Source organism: Rhinolophus sinicus, linkage group LG11 (assembly GCF_036562045.2).
Source record: "Rhinolophus sinicus isolate RSC01 linkage group LG11, ASM3656204v1, whole genome shotgun sequence".
NCBI classification, from domain to species: domain Eukaryota; kingdom Metazoa; phylum Chordata; class Mammalia; order Chiroptera; family Rhinolophidae; genus Rhinolophus; species Rhinolophus sinicus.
This window is the reverse complement of record NC_133760.1, coordinates 12,447,740-12,469,081: the sequence shown is the minus strand read 5'-3', so window position 1 is coordinate 12,469,081 and position 21,342 is coordinate 12,447,740. Positions and strand designations below refer to the sequence as shown.

General features: G+C 58.3%; 1 protein-coding gene across 8 annotated transcripts in view; it reads left to right on the top strand.

Annotated features, from left to right (window-relative positions):
- Window positions 1–21,256, top strand: part of ACTN4 (actinin alpha 4) — a 70,352-nt gene extending 49,096 nt beyond the window's left edge. Inside the window, exons 7-22 of one of the 8 annotated variants that reach the window (XM_074314378.1) lie at window positions 880–961; window positions 2,858–2,943; window positions 6,201–6,293; window positions 7,914–8,144; window positions 8,754–8,901; window positions 12,136–12,286; window positions 14,847–14,955; window positions 15,113–15,253; window positions 15,327–15,509; window positions 15,600–15,734; window positions 16,693–16,872; window positions 17,604–17,750; window positions 18,619–18,699; window positions 19,001–19,066; window positions 19,692–19,850; window positions 19,949–21,256. In XM_074314378.1, the coding sequence (XP_074170479.1) occupies window positions 880–961; window positions 2,858–2,943; window positions 6,201–6,293; window positions 7,914–8,144; window positions 8,754–8,901; window positions 12,136–12,286; window positions 14,847–14,955; window positions 15,113–15,253; window positions 15,327–15,509; window positions 15,600–15,734; window positions 16,693–16,872; window positions 17,604–17,750; window positions 18,619–18,699; window positions 19,001–19,066; window positions 19,692–19,850; window positions 19,949–20,107 (2,151 nt within the window). In that variant the 3' untranslated portion in view covers window positions 20,108–21,256. Of the gene's footprint in view, window positions 1–879; window positions 962–1,749; window positions 1,836–2,857; window positions 2,944–5,435; window positions 5,457–6,200; window positions 6,294–7,913; window positions 8,145–8,753; window positions 8,902–12,135; window positions 12,287–14,846; window positions 14,956–15,112; window positions 15,254–15,326; window positions 15,510–15,599; window positions 15,735–16,692; window positions 16,873–17,603; window positions 17,751–18,618; window positions 18,700–19,000; window positions 19,067–19,691; window positions 19,851–19,948 lie in introns of those variants that run through there. The other 7 variants (XM_019751381.2, XM_019751377.2, XM_074314374.1 and 4 more) reach the window with 7 other exon arrangements.
- Window positions 21,257–21,342: the final 86 nt, after the last annotated feature.

Here is a 21,342-nt window from a genome sequence, read left to right as displayed (position 1 = left end):
GGAAGCATTCCCTCTCTGCCCATGGGGAAGAGGAGTAAGGAATTCCAAACCATCTCTGCTAGTAGGCATTTCCTAGGCAGGGCTTTGTACAAAGCTTGAGACCCTGTAGGACACAGGCCCTGGCCTCTAGGAGCTCGCAGCCTTATGGGGAAGGCAGAACAATGTGTCAGAGCAGACCAGCTGCACAAGGCCATGCATAGGTGCTCAGGCTGAATGCGGTGGAGAGCGGATAGGGCCAGACAACGCTGCAGAGGAAGCGTAGTGCACCTGGGTTGGCATGATTAGAAGGGCCTCTGCAGGAGGAGGCAGCCTAGAGCCAGAGAGGGCATTCCAGGTGGGGGAGGCCGGGCCTCACTGAGCCTGTTCAAGCCACTGAGTAATGGAATTGGGCTCTCACTGGCAAGCGGGGAAGGCATGTAGGGGAGGGTCACTGTGGAGTGGGCTTTAACCCCATCAGCGGTGGAAGACGGCAGAAGGAAAGGTTCAGGGAGGTTGGAAGGTGGAGATTCGTTTTGCTTTCCACCCCCAGTGCTATCTCAGGTCTGGATCACACTTTCCGGTTTCAGGACAGGGGCTTAATCTGGGGTCTGTGGATGGTTGGAAATTGTAAGGCAAGAGCACACTTGCATTTTTGCTGGAGAAAAGTCCCTATTTTGCCCCACCGTGATTTCCAGAGACTCTTTTGGGTTGGAATTGACTTGATCCAGGTATCCCTCCTGTCCACAGCAGCACAGGTGGCTAAGAACTGCCTAAAGGGGCCTTTCTAGTCCCCCCGCCTCCCCCAGGTGTCTCCCTTCCAGGCCAGACCTGTTTCTCATCTGCTTCTGCGTCTTGCCCCTGACAGAGTTCTTCCTTCTTCCCTTACCTCCCTCCCCCCAGGATGACCCGGTCACCAACCTGAACAATGCCTTTGAAGTGGCCGAGAAATACCTAGACATCCCCAAAATGTTGGATGCAGAGGGTAAGTACATCCCTCTTTTCAGTCAGCACCTTGTTTCGTTGGGGATGACTTACGGTAACCAGAAAGCTGGCAGCGCCAGCGAGAATGGCCGAAGGAATCTGGGTGAAGCGGGGACACATGGGGACAGTGTGTCGCCATGGGAGCCAGAGCAGGAGCGGTGTGCGCAGGCTGGACACGCTCTGGTGGAGCAGGGTGAAGAGCGGGAGGGGGGGCTTGAGGAGGGTCCACTCTGGGGGCTGCCCCTGGGGCCAGGGCTCAGGCACCCAGCAGAGCCCTGCCTGACCCAGTCCCACCCCTCCCTTTGGGGGGCAAGTGAGGTGGCCAGGGAGGTGGCCAAGGGGGTGACACCTGTGAATAAGCCAGGCCTCTACCTGCCCTGCCTGCCGCAGGCTCAGAGTCTGGAGCCACCGAAGTGAAGTGTTTTGTTTTTTCCTTTTCCGGCTTTGCTCCGCTTCCCGGCCGTGTACCACCCCCAGCCAGGACCCATGCCTCTGGTCTCTGGCGGCCCTTGGGATTGACTGTCCAGCAGCCCCTTGAGGCCTTTCTCAGAGAGAGGAAGTGGCCTCATTTTAATCCAGTTCCCACAGCTTTGGCCTTTCTAGAGACGATGGGGGTGGAGGGGCTGAGGGTGTGGCCAAGCCCACCAGAATCACCAGAGGTCACTGAATCAGCTCTAAGGGTCCTTCTCCCAGGGTGGCTTTGGCCTTGGGAGCCTTTGGATCCTGGTGAGTGACCCCCCTTCCCCCCGCCCCTACTTGGGCAGTTTAACCCTTGTTGTTCACTTGCAGACATCGTGAACACGGCCCGGCCCGACGAGAAGGCCATAATGACCTATGTGTCCAGCTTCTACCATGCCTTTTCGGGAGCGCAGAAGGTACCGGGCAGGGCCAGGCAGGCCCACCTCGCCGCCACTGCCCAATGCCGCTGCTGCCTCTCGCCTCCCGTGCTCACCTCATTTCTCTTGCAGACGGCAGTGGCCTCTCTGACTGGAAGCCACCCCCCCACTCTGACTCCATGGCATTGCTGCTCCTTTAGTCTTTGCTCACACTGTCTACTGAGTGCCTGATTTGTGCCCGGCTCCATTCTGGGCACTGAGGATACAGTCGTGACTGAGTCAGGCAGTGTCTCTGCCCCCAGGGAGCTTACATCCTAGTGGGTGAGGCAGACACCAGGCACGTCCTCGGATCAAGTCCTGGCGTGTGGTTAGGCACCATAGAGAACAGGGGACAGGACAGTGGGATGGAGATGCCTGAGCACTGCTTTAGCCGGGGTCGTTGGGAGGCGTCTGCAAGGTGACATGAGCAGGCTTTGGACTGAGGAACAGGAGCTGTCATGTGGAAATCTGTAGGAAAAGGATTCCAGGCAGACAATAGATGTGGAGCAAAGGCGCTGAGGCAGACATAAGCTTGGTTTCTTTAAGGAATGGCTGGAGAGGGTAAGCGAAGAGAGGAGAGTTGAAAAATGAGGCCAGAGAAGGTGACGGAGCCACACCGTGTAAGACCATTATATTTAGGGATCAGGAGTTGAGGTTTTATTCTAGGGCCCCAGGAGACCGTTTATGCTAAGGTGGTAGGCGGTCGTGTGAGACATGGTCTTACATTTTCAGAAAGGTCAGTTAGGGTTTGACTCAGCCCCAAACAAGTCTTCCTTTCTAGAGCCAATGGCTAGGGTCATAACCCCAAGCCCGGTTAGGCGAGGCGTCCACCTATTCAGACCTCCTTTCCCCTCCTCAAAACCTTGGCAAGATGGGCCTGCACAGCCAGAGCCGGGGTTTGGCTTCCAGTCCAGAGCAAGCGCTATTCCTCCTGCATGAGCCTAGGTCCCGGACCTGGCCACCCTCCCTGCATCTTTCACTCTCTCCTGCCTCTCTCTCTCTTTCTCTCTCTCTCTGCGCAGATATTGTAGGCACTCTGAGGCCAGATGAGAAAGCCATCATGACTTACGTGTCCTGCTTCTACCACGCTTTCTCGGGGGCTCAAAAGGTGAGCTGGGCGGGAGCCCCCCTCACTGCTGTGGCTGGAGGCTTGCCCTTGCCGTGCTCCTCACGTCCCTGCCGCCTGTCTGTCTTTGGGGTCCTGGCCAGGCTGAGGGCCGCCGTGGCATGAGGACTGACCTGGTCAGGCATGTGTCTTGTGACCGTGGGCTTCACTGCCAGCACTGAGCTGGCGCTGGTCCAGTGCTGACACGCCACAGATATTCTGTGAATACAGCCCATCCTGTGAGGTGGGTGGTTGCGTCCCAGTTTCTCAGGGCACTTGAGTCCCAGCATCACATTAGATGGCAGAGCTACAGTTTGGACGTGTGCTCCTAACCACTCAGCTGTCCCCTCCCCTCATTGAGCCACAGGGGTCACCCGCCTGCTGCACTGCCTGTGCCTTTTCACCAGGCGCACTGGTTTTTCTGCCCGTCTGCAGCTCCTTCCCCTCCCAAACAGCCCAGGAAAGGCTCAGCCAGAGCAGCCTCGAGGCATCTCTGAGCCTGCTCCTGGTGACCCAGCTCTCTGGGTCGCTGTCCCCAACAGCCCCTCTGACACAGGCAGAGTGGTCAGAGGTATGTTCCCACTGGCAGTTCTCCCTGAGCCTGGCTGACTTCATGGTGTCTGTCGGGCCCTTTACATCCATGGCAGGACACCCAGCTGCCCCTGAGGCATGAGGCCCCCAGAGGCCTGGGCACCACTATCCCCTCCATTTGCCTCCTAGTTTCTGGTCTTGGGCAGCAGTGCACTCCTAGTGACTTAAGTTTGTGTCACCAGTTAGCAAGTAGGCCAGGAGGAGGAGAAGAAAGTATCTCTCGTTTATTGAGCACTTACTACATGCTAGGCACTCCGCCAGGACTCCACATGCACAGGCTCTTAGAAGAGCCCTTTACACGCCCCTGTGTGGAGGGGTGGGTACCATTGTCCCCATTTAAATGAGGAGGAAATCAAAGTTCGGAGTGGTCGGGAGCCGTCCCTGAAGTCATAGGACAGAGACTGTGTGTGCTGCCTCCTGTGGAGCACCTTCAGAGCCTCGGGTCCAGCAGGTGATCAGTCTGCCCTGCCCCTGCTCTGCCACCTCTTAGTAGGTGACTTCAGATAAGTCACCAGTTCAGTGTCCCCATCTGTAAAGTGGGGTTTATACTAGTACCTGTCTCACAGGATTGCTCTGAGGATGAAATGAGCTCACGCAGGTGATGGGCTTAGGACCATGCCTGGTCCTGTCCGTGCTCCCTACATGGTTGGGTAGCTGGAGCAGCCATGCCCCTGCCCGCCCTGATTCTTCCCACCCCGTGCTGGCGCTGTTGCATAGCCTCCCACCACCTACCCAGCATGCAGTTGGAGCGCACAGGCAGGGAGAGTGGGGTGGGGGTGGGCAGTGATGGACGATTTCTCGCCACAAACCTTTACTAACAGCACTTGTGCCATTGGACTTCCCCCACCCCCAGTGGGCCCCAGGCTAGCCTCCCACCCCACCACCACATTGCCCTCACAAGAGTGCTTTCTCTTCCGCCCCAACTGGGCTTCTGTGTTTAGAGCTGGGCTCCACGTGGTGGGGGCCTGGAGGCCTGGAGGGGTTTGTGGGAGTAGACGCTGGCAGGAAGGCCCAGGTGAGAGCATTTGCAGGTTTTGCAGTGGGGCCCCACTTGTAAGGGAGAAAATAAAGGCTAGGCCCTTGGGTGCTGCCATTCAGTAAGGGCAGTGCAGGATCCAGGCTTCTTTCTCTAGCCCGAGTCCGCTTCTCAGGCCAGCCTTGGATGCTTTTGTTATCACTGCTGTCTTCTCCCCCCCCCCCCCGCCCCCCCAAGACTCAAGCCCATCTCTTAAAAGAACACTCCCTGGGGTTTGTTTAATTTTATAAATACAAGGCAAACCCCAGGCCTGGTACAAGTATGTCCAAACCCTCCTGATAGTTTATTTCTAGTCATTAAAGCATTTGTTCCTTGTTCACACATTCATTCATCAACCCCAACTACCTAAAACACACCGAGCGTTGAGTTGGGTGCCAGGAACTCAGCAATGAAACAAAACACCAGCAGTTCCCACCTTCGTGGGTCTGCACAGCAGAGTGGGTTTAAGCTTGGGGTACCATTGTCTCTTCCAAGTTAGAGGTCAGGGACTAACCTCCACAGCTCCCCTGTAAGCTGCAACCTTGGCTCTGCTTCCTGCACTCCCTTGGGACTAGGTGTTCACTGGCTGAGGCCCTGGGGCCGATGGCGTGTGTCCTGCAGCATGACTGTGTGTGTGTGTGTGTGTGTGTGTGTGTGTGTGTGTGTGTGTGTGTGTGTTTTCACACCAACCTCAGCTGGTCCCCCACTCACCTCCCCGCCCGCCTATCCCAGAAGCAGCATGTGGCTGGCAGCGGCAGGACATCAGTGCCTGCAGCTAGTTGGGTCTGGAGCCATCCCCAAGCCTCTCTTTTCCTTCCCCACCACTCTGTAGACCCTCCTCACTATTTCTGTTCCTGTTCTGTTGCCGTTTCAACTCTTCCTCTTGGACCCTTTCTGTGCTTCCTGAAAGGTACCTGGTCTCTCTCGTCCCTGTGTGGCACCCCTCACCCTCCTCTCCACTCCTCGCATCCCCCCGGCAGGACAAGGCAGGACATCGGCCTGTAGTTCTGGGCAGAGACGAGTCACTGTCTCCACTGCGCCTTGCTCTTTGAAGCCCTGGCTCCCTTTTGCCCTGTGGATTGTGACTTCTGCCCACTGAGCCATCAACCCCCACCACCAAGGGGAAGATTAGGAAAGGGCCTAGCGTGCTCTGCCTGTATACTGAGCACCAGGCTTCTGAGGGGGCACCAGCATCTGCCCCCACTGCCCGCCCTCCAGCTCGGTGGTGCTCTCTCCCTGCAGCCTGCCTTCCCACCCACGGGAGACTCCATCCAGGGCTCGGCCCAGTGAAGACCCCACCCAGCCTCACCCAACCCTCCTCTTTGTGGGCCACTTTGTGGGCCTGTTAATCCATCGCCCCCACTGTGGGAGGGCTTCCCAACCGCTCTCAGCACCTCCAGGGTCCAGGCCAAGAGAGCTGAGGGCCCGGCTATCTGGGTGGGGACTGGGCAGTGAGCTGTGGGAACTCGGGCAAGGCCTGTTAGGACAGAGGCGGTCAGGGTGCCGTCTCGCTGGAGCTATACCTCCTCTCCTTCCTGCCTTGGGGAGTTCTGTATGGGCCATGGATGAGCCAGCTTTCAAGGGACATGCTTGTCAGGAGGGAGGGTCACTAGCCCCCAGGCAGCCCTGACTGTATGTGCTTCCTCCGCCCCAGGCTGAGACTGCAGCCAACCGGATCTGCAAGGTGCTAGCTGTCAATCAGGAGAATGAACATCTGATGGAAGATTATGAGAGGCTGGCCAGTGACGTAAGTGTGCCACTCACCTCCACCCGCAGTGAGCTAAAAGATCGGGTCACCTTTGTTACCCTTGGCCAGAGGTCATGTGACACTTGCAAAGGGGAGAGCAGGTTTGGCAATGAGACTTTCTAGAAAAGGCGGTAAGGTTACAGACTGTGGACTTGGTCCAAGCCAGTATGTGACCTTTCAGGTTGGTTTCACAAGGCTAAGGGTCAAACTGGTGTGTTACCCTGCTAGCTGGCTCCTGGGGTCTTGAGCTGAGGTGCCTACACAGATACTCAAGGATGGAATTTTCTGGAAACTGTACTGCTTTAGAATCATCTGGGGAGCTTTTTAAGAATGGCCATTCCCACGCCCTCCCAATGGAGACACTGATTCAGTAGAATGGAGAGAGAACGAGGGCTGATACGATGCTGAGACCGCAGTTTGTCATGGCAGGCCCTTGGAAAGCCCTGCACACACACAGGCTGCCCTCTCCACGGCAACCCTGCCAGGAGGGAACTTGTACTACCCTTTTTTCCAAGTGAGGAAACTGAGGCCCAGGGAGGGTCAGGCGCATGTCCAGGGTCACAGGGCCGGTGGGACAGAGCTGGGGTTCAAACCCAGGCAGCCCCACTCCAGAACCTGACCCAGAACGTCCGTTGGGAATGTGGGTGATCAGTACATCTCTTCTGGATTCTCTCCTTTAAAAATTTCCATATTAAAAAAATAAAAACATTTAAGCTCCCTGAGGGCAGCAGTTTGACTGCTCTACTAGACCAGTGGTTCCCAGACTTTGAGATTTCATGGACCAGGAAAATTTGGAAAAAGTATTTGACAGCCAATCTAAGGTGGCCAACTTTATTTTGCGAAGTTAAGCGGTATTTTTAAAAGAAAAGGCTACCATCTGCTACCACCATGATTTCTAACACCAAGAAAAGGTTAAAGGTTATATATCTTAGAATCCCAGTCCTTCCCAAGAAAGGGCAGTTGGCACCATTTATCAAGATGTAAACACACAAGGGTACCTTTGTCCTTGGTTTTCTCGTTTTGCCAGAGGTTGGCGTTGGGAACCACTTCTCTGAGCAGATCTATGCTGCACAAGAACCGATTTTACTCTCCTGGGATGGGTCTAGAATTTCCAGTTTGTTTGCTTGTTTGTACCCTGTCCTCCATCAAAGGCATGAGTGGTTCATAAAAATACATGTCGCCTTCTTTTTCAGTTTACTTTCTAATTTTTAACGTCTCAGGTGCTGTGCATGGCGCTAATTGTCCCCTAGTGAGCCAGGCGGGCTGTCAGCCCTGCTCTTGAGGCACTGACAGTCAGTGAGACCCTGGCAACGGTGGCAGCGGGGCCATGTGGTGGGGTGTGGGGGGGAGGCCACCCAAGGAGGGGCCCTGCTTAGATCTGAGGAAAGGGAAGACCAGGAGCAAAGACACAAACAGCAGGGAACCAGAGAACAGCACAGTGGTTCCAAGGGGACACACATTCCTAGAATTCCCGGCTGTGGGATCCCAACAAAAATCGTGGAGAAGTCGGGCTGGGGAGCAGGGACGATCCGGGTCCCATGTACCCATGAGCCGGCGGGGGGCCCTGTCAGATTCTGAGGGCCCCCTGCAAAGGCCACATGGCTTCTTGTGGGCCCACAGCTCCTGGAGTGGATCCGACGCACCATCCCCTGGCTGGAGGACCGCGTGCCCCAAAAGACCATCCAAGAGATGCAGCAAAAGCTGGAGGACTTCCGTGATTACCGGCGTGTCCACAAGCCACCCAAGGTGCAAGAGAAGTGCCAGCTGGAGATCAACTTCAACACGCTGCAGACCAAGCTGCGCCTCAGCAACCGGCCCGCCTTCATGCCCTCTGAGGGCAGGATGGTTTCGGTGAGGGCGGGGCTCTGGGGCGGAGGGGCTGAGGGTGTTCAAGGCCCAGGAGGCGTGGCCCAGCTCCTGAGCCCCGCCTGCCGCCTGTGGGCTACAGATTCTCCAGAGTACCCCAGGCTTATTGTTTAGCCAACATAGTCTCTGCTAACTAGAATGTACAGAGCCTTTGGGGGGCAGAGGTGGGGTAGGGATATACTTGACACTTTACCCCCCCCATCACTCCATCACTCCCTCGAGTTTTACACCCATCCTCAAACCACACATAGTTTGTGTGGAATTGTTTGAATTTGGCACCCCAGTCAGCCATGGCTCCCTAGTGCTTGAGGCCCCTTCTCATGGAGGGACAATACTATTCCCTGGAGAGTCACCTTCTGGGTCCCATAGCCCCACCTATGGCATTCATTCCTTTTCATTCATTCATTTAATCCAGAAGAACTGATTGCACCTGCCATGTGCCGGGCCCCATCTGGGCCCATGGATGTAGCAAAGCGGGATAGATGTGACCCAGCCCCCCGTTCTGCGGCCTTCCCATCAGCATCCCTCAGGGAAGCATCGCCCCTCTGAACGCCCCAGCCCCCGTGGTAGCCCTGCCCTCTCCTGCCCCCACAGGACATCAACAACTGCTGGCAGCACCTGGAGCAGGCCGAGAAGGGCTACGAGGAGTGGCTGCTGAATGAGATCCGCAGGCTGGAGCGGCTTGACCACCTGGCAGAGAAGTTCCGGCAGAAGGCCTCCATCCACGAGGCCTGGACCGACGGTATGGCCCTCGGGCTCCCTCACTCGGTTCCTGTCCCTCGGATAGATAGAGACACGCACACACACACGCACACACCACCCTCCTTTCCTGCTGCTTGGGGATGCGCGTGTCAGAAATGCTGCTTTGGGATCGTCCAGCCCTGGGCAGCAGAAAACAGTCTGGGGCCTGGTCCTCCTACTGCCCGTCTGCTCTGGCCTCCGTGAGTCCTTACAGGTGGGCCCCTTCCTGGGTCCAGAGACCAGTCCTCCAGGAATGCAGCCAAGCCCCGTCCCAGCTCCATAGGGAAGTGACCCTTCCCCGTCAGGGGCGGGGGCGGGCTCTCCCATCCCTGGCAGCCTGCATGCAAACTGCCTTCCCTTTCCCACACCCTTTGTGACCAGGGGCCGCACAGTGGAGAGCCCTGCTGCTGGATGGGTCTGCATTCCTGAGCACAGTCCTTAAAAGTCAGGGCCAGAGCCACTCCTGGCTCTGCCGCCTGACCCCCAGCCACCCACCCTTCTCTGTGACCCAGCCTGGGAGCGCCTTCTAACCGTCTGCCCTGTCCCAGAGCCTCAGTCCAAGGAGCCTGGCCCCCCTGCAGGGCGGCTTCTCCCACAAGGGCAGCAGTTCCTCCTGTGTCTCGGCTGCTCTGCAGCTGCCTGGCCCCTTGGCTCGGGATGTGGAATTCCATCACGTCCCTGGCCCTTGGTCAGGGCCCACACCATGGTTGGGATTCCAGATACCAGGGCCTGAAACGGCCAGTGCCTGGGAAGCCGAGAGGCATCCACGGGACTCTCACCCTCCCACTTCCTTCCCCACTCTGTCTCTGCCCCCTGCCGCCACTCTGCCCAGCAGATTTACACTTCCTGGCGTTGCTCAGGGTGGATTTGCATCCTTCCCACCCCTTCAGCTCACCATGAGGTCCTCACTGAGCCTCTGGGGGTTCCTGCAGCCCCCCTCCCAGCAGCGCCAACGCTGGCCAGATGCTGAGACCCCCCCCCCCCAGAGGCCCCACCCCTGCCAGCATGCGAACATGCAGCTCGGCGTAACCCGCAGACCTGGGCCCACGTCACCATGTCCCTGGCTGCAGCCCAACTGCTGCCCTCCTCACATTAGCTCAGGAGACTGTTGTCCAGTAGCAGCCTGTGCCGGGGAGGAATGCAGAGGGAGAGCCGGGGGGCAGGCGAGGAGGAGGCCTGCAGGCTGGGATGCAGGCGCCTCCCTCGTGCCTGTCAGAGGTGGTACCCAGGTTCTACCCCCCCAGGAGGGGGCTTGCTGGCATTTGCTTCATTTGTTCATTCATTCGTTTCACAAACACCTCTTGAGCCTCTTCCCTGTGCACAGTCGTTTCCCAGGTAGGTGAGGTCTCTGCCCGAGCAGCTCACAAGCCGTCAGACTTTGGCATTTCTCGCATTAGAGGGCCGTCGTGCACATCAGTGGGTTTTCCTGTACCCATGTCCCCCGCGCTCCGACTGAACTGTTTCTTCCTGTCACTATCCATGTTCTGTATCGCCACTGTTGTTCCACAGGCTCTGGACGTCTTCCCTCTGGATTTCCCTTCTCATTATCAGCTCTCAGTCCGTCGCCTGGGGTTCTAGGAAGCCCCTGGGAAGATGGTCTCCTGAGGCCCAGGGGTATGGGTGTGAAGGCCCAGCAGAGTTCCCTCCCTGGGAATGACTCAGGCCTGGCCTGCATGGAAGGCGTTTAGGAGAAGTTGGCGCAGTCTTGTGCCAGGGTAGACTGACTGGTTCAGTGGCCTCCACACGGCCCTGCCCCCACCCCTGCCTCCCCACAGGTGTGTTGGTATTTTGGCATCTGGCTCTGGTCTTGAGTCAGCCCAGAGCCCCCAGGCAGGCCTGCCCACTCCCATTCCCCAGATCTGAGGCCTGCAGCCTCTGCACCACCCAATTATGCAAAACAGGAGGACAGACCAACCTCTTGGTCTCTTACCATCCCCCACAGCTTGCAGGGTTGAGGGTCCAGGGTTGAGGAAAAAAACAAAACTGAGCCCGGTGTCACTTCCGTGACTGCCCCTTGGTCTGCATCCAAGGTGGCCGTCGCTGTGACTGTGGCCCGCTCCTCCCAGTCTTCCAGAGCACCCCTTGCCAGCCCTTGCTGAAACTCTGCTGAGGCAGAGAAGTGGTAACCTACTATTTCGGGTTCCCACCCGTGGGAGAAAGCAATTTGGGGAAGGGAATTGCAAGCTTGCCTTTGTGGTTGAGCCTCCTACCCCAGGGTAGGGTGGCAGGACTGGTGGTGTGTCTCCCAGGCTCCCGCCTCCTGCCTGCCAATACCAGTCCCTGTCCTCGGGGTGGCTCACATGCGATGGTCCTGGCTCCAGGCCTGCCCTTCTCGAAGACCGCCTCACTGAGGCTTTAGACTAGGTGCTGGTGTTGGCCCCATTTCACAGATGAGGGAACAGGCCAGGAGAGTCGGGAGAGCCTGCGTGCCCTCCCACTGCACCAGGAGGGCAGCTGTTGGTCTGAAGCTCTGGTGCTGAGCTGAGGACGGGCTGGGGGCTCTCTGACCTGCCACCCTAGGGGCAGCCTAAGGCGGCTTTACCTGAAGCAGCGCCCCTTTTCAGGCTGGCATTTTCCCCCAGTTCTGTAATATCTTACTATGCTTACTGGGCTCACTTGAGCTTCTGTTCTGAGGTGTGTAATTAGCCAGACTCCAGGACTAATAACAGTGTTTCTCCTTTCCTTCAAAGGGCCTGATGATGGGCCCCACCTCACTGCACGTGGAAAGCCCTTAGGACAGTGTAGGACACGTAGATAGGGCCACCATCCCAAGGGAACCAGCCCCCAACGTGCCAGGGGGCAGGCAGAGGGGTGGGTTCCTGGAAGAACCCTGACTGGAACAGTTCTCTTTCCCCTCCCCTGCTGAGGCACGGGCTGCACCCTCAGCCACTTCTCCAGATCCCAGCTCTGCACAGACGGTGCCTACCTTTCCAGCCATGGTAACATAATCCGGTTCTCAGGGCCTCCTACCGCCATAGGACACTAAGATTAGGACACGCAGGTTGAACTGGGGTATCTGGCTCAGGCCACCACCACCAGTGTCTCCCAGCTCCATCCAGGACATAGTTGGGCTTAGAGATCTCTGGGAAGGGCAAGACAAAGGGTTCCAGAAGTTTCTAGCCTGCGTGGTGCCATCCTCAATAGGCAGGATGTGGGGTCTGTCCCATTTTCCCTCCCTCTGGTTGGACTCCTGCAGCACTGTTGTCTCAGTGCCTACTGCCCTCCACCCACCCAGGGAAGGAAGCCATGCTAAAGCACCGGGACTATGAGACGGCCACCCTGTCAGACATCAAAGCCCTCATCCGAAAGCACGAGGCATTCGAGAGCGACCTGGCCGCACACCAGGACCGCGTGGAGCAGATTGCGGCTATTGCCCAGGAGCTCAAGTAAGTGAGGGCTCACAGGGTCCCGTCACCCACTTCCCTTCACAGCCCACCCAGAGCAGTGGTGGGCGGCACCACCACTGCCTCACGCCTGGAGTAGGGCTCCCTCACCCCTCCGTTCCTTGCCAGTGCCTTATGGGGTGATGCCTTTTGCCCATCTTGTCTTAACCCTGGATAAGAAACACAGTGAGCTCTCCAGATTCTTTGACCCCTTGTCCTGATTCTTCAGGCTGCAGGGGTCCCTCGGCTCCACCTCCTTGCCTGCCACACCAGGGAGATCCTTGGCACCCTGATGGGAGGGGGGGCACGGCCCAGCCCCACCCTCCCCCCACCACCACCACCGCTCCTCCTTGAGGGACTGGGCTGCTGAGTGCACAGAGAGCCCATTGTTCTTCGGGCTCCTTCCCTCTCCTGCTCAGAATACACTATTGTAAGAGCTTCTAGCCAGCCGGCTTCTTTGCCCTCCCTTCCCTGCCCCAGTCAGATAAACTTGTGCACACAATTAGTACACTGAACCTCCAGAGCCAGTGAATGTGGCCTTATTCCACCAGCGCAGCAGCCAGCAGCAGGGAGGACCCAGGGAGTGGGAGGCCCAGGCCATTACTTCATGGAAAATCCACAGGTCCTGGAGGGGCGGCAGGGTTCCTAAAATAGCCGTCTGCTCAAAAATAGGATCCTTGGCTAGTACTGCCCCTTCCACAGACACCCCCACCCCACCACAGTCACCCTGAGAGTTCTCCTTGTTCGTATAAGGCTGGGGCCCAGCATGATGCCCAGTAGAGCTCCGTGCCGGGGAGGGTCGGTTTCCTCCCTGACTCACTCCCTCCACGTTGCCCAGTTGCTTGGGGGTCTCCCGTTTGCTCACTCAGAGACAGAAGTAGTGTCTTCTTTCCCTGTTGGAGGCACTCCTTGGGGTCCTGCAGCCTCTCCTAGGCTGGCGCCCCTGCACCTGGCATGCCTAGGCTAAAGAGGGCGAGGCCACAGACGCAGATGTCTGCAGGGTTTGTGGGGGGTGGGACATGGGCAGGTTCCCCAGTTGACGTGCGAGCCCCTGGAAGCTGCTAAGAAACAGACTTGGAATAAATCCTAGACCAGCCTCCTTCTCAGGCACTGGGGAACAGCCATGTGAAACCCATTACCCTGAGCCAGGGAACAGGCGGTCCCTGAAGCAGCTTTCTGGACAGTAGCCCTAGAGAAAAGAGAGGGGGGGCTGTTTAGGGTGCTGTCAGTTCCCCCCAAGATGAGTCGGGACTGAGGGCCGGCTAGAATGAGCCTGGATGGACAACCCATATGAGCATTGATTAATGGTAGTGATAACAACCCACAGAGCACTCTGTGCTCGACCTGTAGCAGCTCATTTAATCCCCCAGCATGGACGACTGATAGCCTTAAATGTTGATGCCCCCCACCCCCGTGATATAGAGGGGGAACTGAGGCACAGAGAGGCCAACAGCCTTGCCCAAGGTCACACGGATAAGAGTGGTGAAGCCAGGAGTGGAACCCGGTCCCCCTGGCCTCTGCATCGCAGCCTTGCTCCCTCTCCCAGCCTTGCCTGCCTACGCCCCACCCCACCCCTGTATCTCCCTGCCTGTCTGCTCACCAGGCAGGTGAGACAAACCATCTGGTGGTCCCCATGTCCTATTCTTCCCCAAAGCTGTTCCCTGCTCCTCACCCCTCACAGGCCCCTAAGGTTTTGCCTGTACCCTGACTCCCTAGGACCCTGCTGCTAAGAGTATCCAAGTGTCTGGACTGCAGGAAACGGGATACGGGGGGGCTGATGAAGTGGGGTGAAGAGGCAGGGAGCATGGCTGGTGGCCAGGAATGATTGTATCAGTCCAGTGTTTCCCAAACCTGAAGTCCTTCGAATAATAATACCTATAACCGTAATCAGCACATTCTTTTTCTAAATATATTATTAATTGCTTAGAATGAGATTGCGAGCTAGTTCTGTATTTTTTCTTAATACCCATTAAAATAAATACAGACCTTTAATCAGTAGCCGTTGCTACTTTTACCTGTTGGGTGCCAGGGACTGCTCTCAGCACTGCACATGCACTGAGTGACTTGCTCTCCACGATAACCCACCACCGATTCGCAGACAAGAAAACAGGTGTCCACAGTAGGGCGTTCCCTTGCCCAGGGCCGCACAAATACGAAGTTATGCAGCCAGAATTCAGACCTGGGGAAGTGGGCTCTAGAGCCCGTGCTCCACCAGCGCGCTCTGCTAGACCTCCTTTAAATGCACAGGCAGTCCGCGTGCAGGATTGGTTGAGGACCTCACTCTGGCTGCCCATCCCCTCTGTCCCCCGAGTGAGCTTATTGTTGCAGAGCAATTCAAAGTGGGGGAGCAGGAGAAAGCCCTCTCTGTTACCCTCTCCCACAACCCCAGCCCTTGAATTCCTCCTGCCCGTGGGGACCGTGGGCCAGAGGGTTGATGGATGACTAATAGCCTTCAACGTTGATGTCCCCTGGCACCAGGGCCTGGGACACCTGGGGGCAGGTGGGTCCAGGTACACCCTTGACGGCCTCCGCTGGGTCTCACTGCTCTCTGCCCTGCCCGCAGCGAGCTGGATTACTACGACTCCCACAACGTCAACACCCGCTGCCAGAAGATTTGCGACCAGTGGGACGCCCTTGGCTCTCTGACCCACAGTCGCAGGGAAGCCTTGGAGGTGAGTTGGGGCGATGTCATCTGGAGCCTGGTGCCACCACTGCCCTCGGGGATGTGCTCTGAGCCCTTGGGGCCCCCGGACACCTCCCCACTACCCTCCCCTTCCTGTACGCTGACTGACCTCCCTCCACTGTCCCTGTCCCCCCCCCCCATGCCAGAAAACAGAGAAGCAGCTGGAGACCATTGACCAGCTGCATTTGGAATATGCCAAGCGCGCAGCCCCCTTCAACAACTGGATGGAGAGTGCCATGGAGGACCTCCAGGACATGTTCATCGTCCACACCATTGAGGAGATCGAGGTGCGCCCCCGCCCGCCCTGCTCATGGCACCTCCGCAGGCCTGGGCTGGCCCTCATCCCTTCTCTTCCCCCAGGGCCTCATCTCAGCCCACGACCAGTTCAAGTCGACGCTGCCGGACGCCGACAGGGAACGGGAGGCCATCCTGGCCATCCACAAGGAGGCCCAGAGGATTGCGGAAAGCAACCACATCAAACTGTCCGGCAGCAACCCCTACACCACCGTCACCCCCCAGATCATCAACTCCAAGTGGGAGAAGGTGGGCAGTGCCGTGCCAGCGGTCAGGACTGGGGGAGGGGCTGGGGGAGGGGACTGCACGCTGACTGCTCCTGCTCCATCCCGCCCCCAGGTGCAGCAACTGGTGCCCAAGCGGGACCATGCCCTCCTGGAGGAGCAGAGCAAGCAGCAGTCCAATGAGCATCTCCGCCGCCAGTTCGCCAGCCAGGCCAACATCGTGGGGCCCTGGATCCAGACTAAGATGGAGGTGAGGTGCTGTCGCGACAGCCCCGCTGAACCCAGGGCAGAGTCGGGAAAGAGTCCCCGGTGAGCAGGAGGTCACGCACCCCTGTGGGATGTCTCCTGTGCTCCTGCGCCTGTGAACGTGGAGGCCTGGTGGACGTGGGTCCCAGTGCACTGCCTAGTGGGATTAGGGGGTGGTAAGATGATATGGATGGAAATGGCAGCACCCCCAGAAGGCTGCTTGGCTGAGGAGTCACATAGACGTGGGTTCGAGTTTTGACCCTGCCCTTGTCTGGTGATCGTGAGCTCAGGCAGTGTAACCTTGCTCCTCAGTTTTCTCATCTCTAAAATGGGGGTGAAGCAGTTATTTCATCCCCTTGACAAATGCTGCCATGCACTATGAGTTCTGGTGTAGCTGTGACCAAGGTGGTCTGAGCCCAGACCTTCATGATGTGCACACAGTGACCCTCGTGACCCAGCCACGGGGAGGTTGGTAATGATGCCAGCTGTGACTCTGGCCACCACTTACTGAGCGCTCACTACACGCCGGGCACATGCTGACCAGAGCAACCTCGCTGAAACTCACCACAGCCGGGACAGGTGTAGGCAGGGCAGCCCTGGCTCCGCGCCCGCCACACAGCGTGCCCTCCGTGGAGCTGGCATGGTCCGTGCTCCTGGGCCATGGCTCTGAAGTCAGCCAAGCCTGGTTCAGATCCCGACTCTGCCTCTTACTGTGAGAAGTTGCTCTCTTTGGGCCTCAGTTGCCACGTCTGCAGAAGGGCCCGTCATAAGGGGTCAAGGGTGCAGTGATGTGAGTGAGGCGCGTGTAGCGCTTGGCACAAAACTCTCAGCGTGGCTGCTTGTACGCTAGAGGGTGGGACCGGAGGGGACAGTGCGAGCTGCAGGCCTTCCAGGAGGGGGCCCCTGGGCAAAGGCGAGGGCCCGCCACCCCACCTCACCAGCAGCACCCTCCTTCTGTGCAGGAGATCGGGCGCATCTCCATCGAGATGAATGGGACCCTGGAGGACCAGCTGAGCCACCTGAAGCAGTACGAGCGCAGCATCGTGGACTACAAGCCGAACCTGGACCTGCTGGAGCAGCAGCACCAGCTCATCCAGGAGGCCCTCATCTTCGACAACAAGCACACCAACTACACCATGGAGGTACGGTGCCCCCCAGGCCCTCGCCCTGCTCTCCTGTCACTAGCACGGAGGAGCCCCGGGCCGCCCTGTGCAAAAGGCATCTGCTGCTTCCTCTGTCTCCTTTCACTCTGACTGAAAAGACTAGATCAAAATGTTTACTGTGTCCCTACTAATATGCTCCCATCACCATGACAACACACATGTCAGGACAAGCTTCTGGAGAGCTGGGAGGGCCGCTCCTGCCCTCGGTGGCCTCAGCAGTTGGTCCTGCCAGCACGCGCCGAGTCCGTGCGCACCGGCTCTACAGCCGGGTTGCAGTGACAGGGCTGCTTACGCTGGTTACCACGCTGTTGGCAGCTTGAATTCATCCATGGTGACCCCGCACATCACACATGCCGGGAAAAACCAAAGGGTCTTTTTCCCACCAGAAAACCGGTTAAACATTGCGCAGCACAGCTCTGCAAAGTTTCCATGCGGATCCCGACACAGGTATTGGGCTCTGGCCCTCGGCGGCATCTGTCAGCAGAACATGCACCCTGATGGTTGGCAGGGGCACAAGGTGGTGCCACACCTGTGTCCCTGTGTGCAGATGTGGTGACCGGGAGAGTGTGGGGCTGCACTGGCATGGGGGGGTCATGCAGGCCACGTACGCACTCCCTGAGGGGAGAACCCAGTGCCAGGCCCCTCAGGGCAGCCCCAGGGCCCCAGGACCCCGCAGGCCTGGCCCGCCTCACGCCGCGCTCCCCCCGCAGCACATCCGCGTGGGCTGGGAGCAGCTGCTCACCACCATCGCCCGCACCATCAACGAGGTCGAGAACCAGATCCTCACCCGCGACGCCAAGGGCATCAGCCAGGAGCAGATGCAGGAGTTCCGGGCGTCCTTCAACCACTTCGACAAGGTGAACGGCTCCCTCTACCCCTTGGCGTCTTCCCTCCCTGCTGTCACCACTGTCACCGTCCCATCTTGCCCCTTCCATCTGTGCATCTGTCGGTTCATTCACGTCACAGTTGCTGAGTGTTGGCTGCTGCTCATGGGCTGCTGGGGCCTCAGCCACACGGAAGGGGGTGCAGAGGTGCATCCCCTTGACCCACAGCACGAGCACCTTCCCTCGGGAGTATAAAGGGGGGTCCCGAGTCCTGTCTCGGGGGCTGTGCCAGTGAGACCCTGGGACGGAATAAATTCCAGCACACCCGAGATTTGCGACCTGGCCTGTGAATCTGGTCACACGTACACGTGGTGGTCTTAGAATTAAGATTTGTTCTGCGGCCCCTTTAGAAGGGCCTGAGTGCCAGTTTGCCCCAGTCCCCATCTAGCCTGCTGGCCTGATGTCACCTGCCTTCCTTCTGCCCCTGGGTAGGAGTGTGCGACCTCAGCCGTCCACTGTCAAGCAGGGACCCTGACCTCCCAAGCAGGGAGGGATGCAGTCCCCTTTCTCCGACCCCAAACCCTGGAGGGGAGGTGCGCTCCCCACTCCCTCCAAGTCCTAGGACTCAATTTTCAATCCTGCACCTCTCAGCTCGCACCCCACTCTGGCCCAGAAGCGAGAGGAGGCCTCTGGCTGCCCTTCAGACCACCCACGCCCCTCCACCTGCCCCAGCTGTCCCTGGCCATCACCTCGTCCGTGTCACCTCTAACTCTGTGTTTCCCTCCCCCATGTGTCCCCCTCCCCCCTGCCCTCTGCATGTGACCCTGACCCCTCTCCCCACCTCTGCGCTGGCCTGGTCTCCATACCGCCCCTTGCACACCTGCCTTCGGACGCCCGGCAGGACCACGGCGGGGCACTGGGGCCGGAGGAGTTCAAGGCCTGCCTCATCAGCCTGGGCTACGACGTGGAGAATGACCGGCAGGTACGCGCCCCCTGGGCCCCCGCGGACCATGGCATTAACTGCTCTTCTCTCTCTCTCTCCTTCTCTCTGTCTCCCCTCCCTCACCATTCCACCCTTTTCCGTTGTGTGTTCCATCTCACCGGCTCTCTTGCCTCCTCCCTACCTGTGTCTGTCTGGACACCTTCCCTCTTACCTGGTCTCTCGGGGCCGCCTCTGTCTCCCCTGCTCCTGCCACTGTCCTGTTTTCCCGCTGTGCACATGGGGCGGCCCCTCTTGTCTGCTCGGGGCCTGGCCTCCTCTGCTGTCCCTGCGTCCGGAGCAGAAGCAGACAGGCAGCATGGACTCCGACGACTTCCGGGCGCTGCTTATCTCCACAGGATACAGCCTGGTACGCAGCCTCCGCCTCCCTCGCTGCTGTGCCGCTCCTCCGCCTCCTCTCCCCCTCCTCCGCCTCCTCTTCCCCCTCCTCCCCTGCTACCACTCCTCTCCTTCCTCCTCCTCTTTGCGCCACCCCACTCCAGAGTTTCCACGTCCTCGGGGACACCCCTCCACCAGAGCAGTGCAGCCCCACCTCCCCCTCCTCTGCTGCATCTGCGGGGCTGGGGTCCCTCCGATGACTCCCCGAGCCCCCCACCTCCTTTCTGGAGTCCCTGGAGAGAGGAGGTCAGGCTCCGGCTCTCTTCCCTTCTTTCTCTTTCTCTCTTTCTTTCTTCCCCACCCTCCAGAGCTAACTTGTGAGCCTAGGGCTGAGGAGCAGCAGACATGTTTGATCTACACCTCACTCCCCACTTCCCAAACACATGGGAGGAGAGGGGAGGAGCAGAGGGGGACCATCCCCGGTCTGGGCCACGTGAGGCAGTCAGCCTGGGGAGCCAGGACGCTTGGAGGCAGGATGGCGACACGGCCTGCACGCCGGGGTCGGGCCCTGCCCTCCTGGCTTGGTTCTGCCGGCCGGGCGCAGCCACCCTGCCCTGCTCACAAGCTGCCTTCCCCCACCCACTCCCGCCTCGCAGGGCGATGCTGAGTTCAACCGCATCATGAGCGTGGTTGACCCCAACCACAGCGGCCTCGTGACCTTCCAAGCCTTCATCGACTTCATGTCCAGGGAGACCACTGACACAGACACGGCCGACCAGGTCATTGCCTCCTTCAAGGTCCTGGCCGGGGACAAGGTAAGCCAGACACGGAGGAGCACCTGGGGCCAGCAGGGAGGGGCTGTGGGACCAGTGTGGGGTGCAGGTGGCCCAGAGTCCCGCCCTGCCGCCCCCAGAACTTCATCACAGCCGAGGAGCTGCGGAGAGAGCTGCCCCCCGACCAGGCTGAGTATTGCATCGCCCGCATGGCGCCGTACCAAGGCTCTGATGCCGTGCCAGGTGCCCTTGACTACAAGTCCTTCTCTACAGCCCTGTACGGCGAGAGCGACCTGTGAGGGCTCCAGAGAGCCCCGACCAAGCACCCCCTCCTCCCCGCCTCCAGGAGGGGCTGGTGGAGCCGTCTGTGTCTGCCCCTCTCTGTGCTGTGGGGCCTCCCTGGTCCATTCCCCTGACTCTGTATCTATGCAAAGCATTTCTGTCAGTCCTTTCGGGGTGGCCGGGAGGGGCTGGGGCCGGCTCTCTCCTCTCTCTTTGTGGTTGGCCAGGAGGTTCTCTCCCCTCCCAATGGACAGGGGAACAGGAGACCTTTGGGGTCAGCACTTCTGGTCTGGTAAATATATGTATTGTTTTGTTTTTTTTTAAACTATGGAAGGGAGAGTGAGTCCCCACAGCAAAACAGGTCCCCTCTTAGCCCTAGGAACGTTCTCCATACCCTGTCCCTTGCCCGGAGGTCCTGCCAAGGCCTCCCACATCCAGGCCAAAGCCCTATGTGCCTTGTCCAGGAACCATCCGCACCTGAGATGGGCCCAGCAGAGGGCACCACAGCTACCCAACAGGAAGGAGGACCCCATCCAGTTCCCTTTGCCCCTCCCCCTTCACCCCTCCCCCCTCCTTTGCGATTGCCAGGAGATGAAGGGGTGCAGCTCACCTCCCCCCCTTTTCTGCAGCAGAGGAGTGGGGTTGGGCCGACCAGACTTTTGCTCCTGTCCCCAGCCAGCCCTCACCTTGCTTTGTCTGGACCTGCATCTCTCTCAAGATTTTCTAAGGACCAAAAACAAGCAAACAAAAAATTAAAAAAAAAAAAAAAAAAAGTCACAAAAAAAAGCTATAAAAAAAGAATTAAAAACTTTCAGAGAATTACTATTTACTTTATTAACTTACGGATTTATTATATAAATATATATTCACCTAGCAACATATCTTTGCCGCCTCTTGCTCTCATAATGAAGACATAGCTGATTTGCTACCCTCCCCCAACCCCTTACTGATTTTTCTGTTGTCTGTCATCAGGCATGGGTCTCTGGGGACCCTCCTGAGGTGGAGGGTGGGCTGCTGGCCTGGCTGCCTGTTAGTTGATGGTTTTGCTCCTATCTCCCACCCACCCACCCCTTTTTTGAGTTTATTCTGATTGTTTTTTCTTGGTTTCTGGATAAACCACCCCTCTGGGGACAGGATAATAAAACATGTAATATTTTTAAGAAGGAGTCCTACAGTGTCCTCTCTTTTTCTCCTCTCTCTGTTCTCTACTTCTTAGCAGAGCAGTGATGGAGCACCTATTCCCAGAGTGAGG